Here is an 8,299-nt window from a genome sequence, read left to right on the forward strand (position 1 = left end):
GCAGAAAGTCACATCTCCCTAACCTTTAGAAGCTGATAGTAAACCAAAACAAAGTGACTGGCAGACAGCAGCTCCAAATCAGACACCATCTGGTAACAGCACACACCATATCCACCATGGAAATCAGTAGGACTGTTTACTTTCCAGAGACTGTAACTTCAGGAAGTGCTAAACATCCATGAAATTCATTTTCCCTATACGTGCTCAACATATGAGATTGCTCATACCAGGAAAAACAACTGGAAAAAGCAGCACAATGTTAGCCTTCCCATGATGGAATGGTAGGGTCAGCTGGCTTCTCTTCCAGCCTCCTGTGGTGGCTGATCTTCAGCACTGCTGAAACAATGCAATCATTTATCTCAGAGGAGACGCTCAAGGGATAAACTTCATACTCCTCCACCTTAGTTAGGACCCACCATCCTAACTAATTCCACGTTTCTAGGTACATAAAATGGTGGGTTAAACTATTCCAACCCTCCAAAAATTTAGAGGTCACTGCACAGCGCTACTGTTAGTGCACAGGAAAAGAAACAGTGAAAGGACAATAGTAAAAACTGCAATGAGATGCAACAAAAAGCTTAAAAGAATCATTATATAAAGAGAAAGAAAGATCTCTAATGGGAGAAAGTACTGGGGACTATGCTCTTTGATCACACAATTCAGTCAAACAAGTCAACAGCTGCTGCTCACATTGGAGACAACCAGGAGAGGGAGGTTACAGAAGTAAAGCCTGTACACAAATGTCAACAACCTGTGCATCTGAGTCTTCCAGGGACAACTCCATCAGTTCTTCTGACAGGTCAAGAATTAAGTTCGGGTGTTCCTGCTGGAAGATGAAAAGCTCCCCATCACTCTCACAGTCAGACTGCAAACAAAAGAAACAGAAATTAAATGAGAGCCTGTAGCACTCACCTAAATATGTTTTTGGTGACAAATCCTACATTGTCACCATTTGAGTGAAGTTCAGAGACAACAGTTTTCTCTGCAGTCACATCTTCACTAGACAGCCTCACAGCCCAACGCTCAGCAGCCTCAGCTATGTAATAGCAGCCCAACATTTGAGCAAGGCACAATTGTAAAAACCACATCAAACACTGAATTATCATGGAGGGCGATGACTAACATCCCTCCGAGATAAGTGATGACAAGAGCAAGCAAGTTCTCTCACTCCAATTAATTCTTTGTACTAGCTCATTCACCACCACAGTGTAGCGAGAGTGGGGCTGCTCCCCAAGGGAAGGGTAGCTAGCTGGTGGGCAAAAGCACATCAATGGAAAGGTTGGGAGAAGAGGAAGTAGGACAGGCAAGAGACAGCAACCAGGTTACGTCAGGAATCTAGCTCATAAGGCAATTTTGAGGTGATGAGGCAGGTCAGAGATAAAGCCTGAAAGTCAATTCACTGGTTAAAGTCTGGACCAATCAGGACTGCAACTACAAAGCAGTGCTCCTCCAACACAGCTCCAACAAAGACCGAAGGCCCTGAGCTGCTGGGCATGTGGGTGAGAGCCCCAGATGAGGCCAGGCAGGGTCATAAGGCTTAATATTGCAGTCAGAACCCTGAGATTCACTACTCAGAATGCAAGTCAGTATCTCTATTTGTTTGGACAGAGTTTACATAGCTTTGAAAATCTCTTCTCTGAACATAAGGTATGCACTTGGGATGAACTGTTATGCATAGACAGCAAAGTGTGATTAAGCACCTCCTTAGCAGTCGGGACACAAGTTTCCTGCTTAGCCTTTTTGCTTTACAGGTGTACATTTTCAGCGACTCACACTGCAGAGAATTCTCTCTGTCTGGTGTAATTAGTTTTTCTTAGCACAAAGCAAACTGCAACAGAAGTTCTTTCCTTTAATAAATTGCTTATCAGGGTAATGAAAGCACTTTGGGGCATAAAACACATTTGTCAGTGCCATTTTTTAAGCGCAGACACACAGCACTTGGTTGTTGCCAATCTCAGATGCGCAAATGTATCTTCACACAAGCGGAAGGCACTCAGACAGGGGTGCAGCACTCCAACTGCAGGCTAAGCAGGCTACTGTTTCGCATTAAGCAGGACTGGGATTATGCAACCAGATCCTTTGAATGCAAATTAAGGGCAGCACTAGGTGCCAAACAGATTGCCTCAGTTCCTTCAGCAGGAAATCTTTGCCACATGGAAGAGGAACACTGAATTTTGAGATTGTTTTTAAGTAAACAAATGCTCAACGTGATTTAGAGTTACAGCGGTGTTTGGCACCGAAGTACAAGGCTGTCTCTCTGTCTTAACCTTGCTGTACAACAAGAATGCCTAAAAATAACTTCAGAATGTCAAGCTTTATTCTATATCATATAGACACATACTAGAGGGCAGTGTGTGTGTAGCGTGGAGGGGATTAAATGACTAAACCAGAATGAAGGTAGAGGGGAACAGAGAAACAGTGAGGCAGTAGAACTTGTCCAACTTGTTAGGGATAGAGATAGGTGCAGAAAACAAGTCGAGGAGTCTGTATCAACACTTTATCCACTAGATCACACTGCTCCTGATGACTAATTAGTAGTAAGTAATAAATACCCCATGGAAGCATTTCTGGCTCCTCCACAGCTCATAGGACTCCCTTTGTATCATTATGGGCCATGCTAAGTTAGAATAAAATAGATCCTTTAAGTGTTCAAAAATATCTTTTCAAGTATATATACGTTTGAAAAATGAAATATTCTTATTTGGACAAAAGGCTGCTGATAATTGAGCCTTATCACCTTGGAAATGATGCCTTACCACCTTGGAAAAGTCGATGCCAGAGCTATCTTGGACTAGAGAGGCAGGCACTTAATTATTACAACCAGATTGTTGCTGTTCTGTGAACAGAGATCTCCAGCAGCACAGAGGCAGCCTGTCCCAGACACTAAGACACAGCGAGTCAAACACATGTAATGGTGAAGAACAGTGCACAATACCTACCAATCTTATGCTTTATATTAAAAGATTAGTGGCATTACGCTTCTTCGCAGCTAGAACTGAAGCATAAAATGGCAAGGTAGCTTGTGGGGAATTACAGACAGGGGAAAAAAGCAAGAGTCCAGGATTGAATTATCTGCCAAATGCTTTTTCCAGTGGACCACAAAGTCTTCGGGAATATCACTTTTCTGTGTCACTCACACATAGAAAAATATGCCCATAGGCCTATTGTCTGGCAAGTACCTTACTGGAATGAAGAGCACAAAGCTCTCAAGCACAAAACCTTACCATTTCATCTTAAATCAGCAGTATGATTCTACCATATTGTATTTCTGACTGAACAAACCAAGAAGAAATGCAAGTTCATTCTGCCAAATACCCACTATCCTCTTCTCCCGAAACCAGAAACACTTATTGTCTGCAGAAATCGGTCCCATTTTCAGGTTCCAAAGAATACAGCGAGAGGAAATGGTAATACAGATAAATAATCCAGGAGGTTGTGGATTAATGCATGGTGTACCATAGTCAGAACCACACTCACTGCTCAGCAATGACAGGCTTGGGTGGCTTTATTTCATTTTAGAGAGTTTTTCGTAAGCGACGGTGAGGAAAGGCTGGTCCCGCTGCTTACTGTGGAGGCATTGGAGTCCAGAGATGGGAGCTGGTCTTTCACTGCAGTGAGGATCTCTCCCCATTGAAATGTTCTGCCACTGAGAACAGGAGGTGCAGGAGGCTCAGGTTCATGCTCTAGATGCTCTCTTTGTCCTTCTGAACTGCTCCCCTTCAACCAAATGAGAGACGAGTGCAAGCATACCTCACAAGAGAGCACAGGGGATAACGTGAGTACAAAGCAAGAACAAAGCATTCAGGGTCAGCAGAATTCTCAGCCCTCACAGGGTTTTCATTGTCAGCAGCAAATGATAAAATCTGCATTTTGGAGTCATTCCTTCCCACCTGAGTTCACAGGCCTGAGAGGTCTCTGCTCTGCTCACCAGAGGCACCTCTAATTGAGGCCACATAAGGGGCAGTTCAGGCCTTCGCCTATAAAGCATTGTGGGGATTCTTGGCCAGCCTGACTTGCACCTGTGTTCTCAGAAAAGCATGCTCCGACAACATGCGGGAGAGGGAAGGTGCACAGTGAAGGCAAGGCTGACACCTCTGCTCTCAGCTAGCCTTTCCTCTTCTTTGTCTCCTATTACTGTCCTCACTACTCAAATTATAGATAAAATCATTTATGTTTGCTTTTTATCACTGGATCTGTGTAAGAATAATTGAAAGGAGGCATTCCCTTTGATTCTGACCTCTCAAAACATTTATAAAGCATAGTCTTTCCTCACGTTTTCTTTGACCTACATGAGGAGTTGAGACAACACAATGGCAAATGAAATTGTCACTGTATTAACAAGCTAGATAATCATTGCTCATGGAAAACCTTTGCTTTTTACATTTTATGCGTGGTTTTCTGGGGAGTGAAACATGGGAGTAAATAATTTCTCTTTGTTAAGTACGATTAAGAGTTTGGTGACTGTATGTTGTTCACCAGTGAAATAACTCTTCATATGATCACACTGTCACTGTTACTTCACAGAATCATGGAATGGTTTGGGTCTGAAGGGACTTCAAAGCCCACCCAGTTCCATCCCCCACCATGGGCAGGGACACCCCCCACTGGATCAGGAAGCTCAAAGCCTGGCCTTGAACACCTCCAGGGACGGGGCAGCCACCAGTGCTCTGGGCAACCTGGGCCAGGGCCTCCCCACCCTCACAGCAAAACATTTCTTCCTAAGCTCTCATCTCAGCACCTCCTCTTACAGCTTCAAACCATTCCCCCTCATCCTGTCCCTGCACTCCATGATCAAGAGCCCCTCCCCAGCTTTCATGGAGCCCCTTTCAGTACTGGAAGCTGCTGTAAGGTCTACCCACAGCCTCCTCCAGGCTGAACAACCCTAACTCTCTCAACCTGTCCTTGTATAGAAGGTGCTCCAGCCTTTGGATTATCTTTGTGGCCTCCTCTGGACTCGCTCCAACAGATCCACACCCTTTCTGTGCTGAGGACTACAGAACTGGATGCAGGGCTCCAGGTGGGGTCTCACCAGAGAGGAGCAGAGGGGCACCTCTCATTCCTGGAGGTGTTCAAGGCCAGGTTGGATGGAGCTTTGAGCAACTGGAACCAGTGGGAGATGTCCCCTGCTGGATGAGGAGTCGGGGGTGGTACTGGGTGAGCTTTGAGGTTCCTTCCAACAAAAACCATTCTGTGATTCTCTGGGAACAAGTGCTGCCCTGAGAACACAAAGTCCAGACTCATTAAGGAGCTGTAGCACAACAGATGCTTTCTGGAGAGCTGAAACCAAACACTAGCTGAAACCCAGCTGAAACCCGGATTGCTCTCTGCTCTGCTCACCAGATGCACCTCTAATTGGGGCCACATAAGGGGCAGTTCAGGCCCTCGTCTATAAAGCATTCTGGGGATTTTTGGCCAGCCTGACTTGCACCCATGGTCTCAGAAAAGCATGCTCTGACCTCCTGCGGGAGAGGGAAGGTGCGCAGTGAAGGCAAGGCTGACACCTCTGTCACCAGAGCTGGCACCTCCTGATACCAAAAATGCCAGCAAATGAACTAAAACTCATTTTGGAGTTTTAGAAACTAGCAACATTTATCAGCCTGGGCAACACAAAGCAGTGATCTCCATTGATCATGTGCAGCGAGACAAGGGCTGGCTACAGAATATATTTTCCCACTCACATGTGGATAAATTCTCCCAGAAATCTTATGCATATTCTACTCCCTCCCAAGACTCGTTTTAGTGTTATGAACTTCGCAACAGCCAAATCTCTTCTAATTTGAGGTTTTGGCTCCAGCTCTGCCTGACCTTACATTTGAGAGAAGGAGAGCATGCACGTAGAGGGGTTTCCAGCAGCAGACATCTCTGTTCAGCACAGATCACACTGAACAAAGATGTTCTCCTTGCCAAAGCATGAACAGTGTGTGGGAAACCACTGCTTGAAAAGAACATGCCACAAAAAAACACTCTCTCAGAGGGACATTCTGCCTGACTTTCAACAATCCAATTGCTTGGATGAAACTGAACAATGCCAGACACACAAGGAGTTATTACACCTTATGTGTGTGTCCATTGAGGATGGTTACAGGACTTTTATACTGGTTAAACATACATATTCAAAAGATTGCAGGAAACATTGGTTAAATATACATAGAACTTATTATTACATTGGTTAAAACATACATAGAACTCATAATCACATCTTATCAGCCCCTCTGTATGCGCACCACAGTTCCTTTGTGTTTTCAGAATCCTCTTATGCTCTTTATCTTATCTCCTTCCTCACTGTGTCCTCTTGGTGAGCTCAGGTTTGTTGTTTCAGCATTTTCCGCAGCTTGGAACATCAGTCAGAGATAAGTTTCTTTAAGATACACAATACTTGATTTGTTGCTTCTTTCAACAAGTAAACACGCTAAAGTCCTGTTACAATTATATTCTTTCTTATTGCTGGCCAAGACTTGATTCTTCTCATTGCTTAAGCTAATTCATTCCCTTAATGTAATGATTTATTCCTTCCTTCAATATAATAATGAGTTCTATGTATGTTTAACCAATACCTGCTAGAATATGTAACCTGTGTTCAGTTCTGGGCCCCTCACCACAAGAAGGATGTTGAGGCTCTGGAGCGAGTCCAGAGAAAAGCAATGAAGCTGGTGAAGAGGCTGGAGAACAGGCCTTATGAGGAGTGCCTGAGAGAGCTGGGGTTGTTTAGCCTGGAGAAGAGGAGGCTGAGGGGAGACCTCATTGCTCTCTACAACTACCTAAAAGGAGGCTGTGGAGAGGAGGGTGCTGGTCTCTACTCCCAAGTGACAGGGAACAGGACAAGAGGGAATGGCCTCAAGCTCTGCCAGAGGAGGTTCAGGCTGAATATTAGGAAAAAATTTTTCCCAGAAAGGGTCATTGGGCACTGGCAGAGGCTGCCCAGGGAGGGGGATGAGTCACCTTCCCTGGAGGTGTTTAAGCGATGGGTGGACGAGGTGCTGAGGGGCATGGTTTAGTATTTGATAGGAATGGTTGGACTCGATGATCCTTTGGGTCTTTTCCAACCTGTTGATTCTGATTCAGTGTTTCTCAGAACCTATAAGAATATGATTCTTACCATGGAATCATAGAGTCATAGAATAGTGTAGGGTTGGAAGGGACCTTAAAGATCATCTAGTTCCAAACCCCCTGCCATGGGCAGGGACATCCCACTAGACCAGGTTACCCAAAGCCCCATCCAAGCTGGCCTTAAACACCTCCACGGATGGGGCAGCCACAACCCCCCTGGGCAACCTGTTCCATTGTCTCACCACTCCCATGGTGAAGAAATTCTTCCTAATGTCTAGTCTAAATCTGCCCTTCTCCAGCTTATATCCATTCCCCCTTGTCCTATTACCACAAGCCGTTATGAAAAGTCCCTCTCCAGCTTTCTTGTAGGCTCCTTTCAGGTACCAGAAGGTTGCCACAAGATCTCCTTTGTAGCCTTCTCTTCTGCAGGCTGAACAAGCCCAACTCTCTCAGCCTGTCCCCACAGGGAAGGTGCTCCAGTCCTCCTCTGGACCTGTTTCAACAGCTCCATCTCCTCTTACATTGAGGATTCCAGAACTGGATGCAATACTCCAGACAAGGTCTACAAGAGAGGAACAGAGGAGCAGAATCCACTCCCTCACGCTGCTGGCTGCGCTTCTTTGGATGCAGCCCAGGATACGGCTGGCACATTGCCGGCTCATGTCAAGCCGGTGCTCATAGATCAGCACCCCAAGTCCTTATCTGCAGAGGTGCGCTCAATCACATCATCCATCATGTACTGAAAATGGGGATTGCCCCAATCCAGGTGTAGGCCACCTTGCATTTGGCCTTGCTGACCCTCAGGAGGTTTTCACAGGCCCACTCCCCCAGTCTGGATGTTTATGGGTGTATGTTTAACCAGTATAAAAGTCCTGTAACCAGCCCCAACAGACACACATTAGGCGAAATGATTCCCTGTGTGTCCGACATCGTATTATTTATTAAGACAAAACCTGCTAAATAATCCAATTGGCACTGGTTAGTGAGTTTGGCCTGTTTCACGGTACCAGTACCAGGGGCACAGCGTCGGCACGCGAGGGAGACGCTGGGAAGGCGATCGCGGGTCGCGACCCCTCGCTCCCCGGCGGCGCTGGGGACGCACAGCCCGCCCCGCGGGCCCCGAGGGGAGCGCCCGCCGCCTCCCCCGCCCTCAGCGCCCAAGATGGCGGCCGGCACGGCACGGCGACCAGCGCACCCGCCGTTCCCGTGATGCTCGCCCCTCCCTCCGCCCCCTCCCCTCGCTCACAGCCGT

The 8,299-nt window shown here is 46.4% G+C and overlaps 1 protein-coding gene across 1 annotated transcript in view; it reads right to left on the reverse strand.

The window, feature by feature from the left end:
• The window catches only part of DNAAF8 (dynein axonemal assembly factor 8), a 101,273-nt gene extending 96,517 nt beyond the window's left edge, over window positions 1-4,756 (reverse strand). Inside the window, 2 exon segments of the mRNA XM_069870285.1 lie at window positions 752-865; window positions 3,568-4,756. Coding sequence (XP_069726386.1) covers window positions 752-865; window positions 3,568-3,801 — 348 coding nt within the window. The 5' untranslated portion in view covers window positions 3,802-4,756.
• Between the last annotated feature and the right edge of the window lie 3,543 nt (window positions 4,757-8,299).

Source organism: Phaenicophaeus curvirostris, chromosome 16 (genome assembly GCF_032191515.1).
Source record: "Phaenicophaeus curvirostris isolate KB17595 chromosome 16, BPBGC_Pcur_1.0, whole genome shotgun sequence".
Taxonomy (NCBI): Eukaryota; Metazoa; Chordata; class Aves; order Cuculiformes; family Cuculidae; genus Phaenicophaeus; species Phaenicophaeus curvirostris.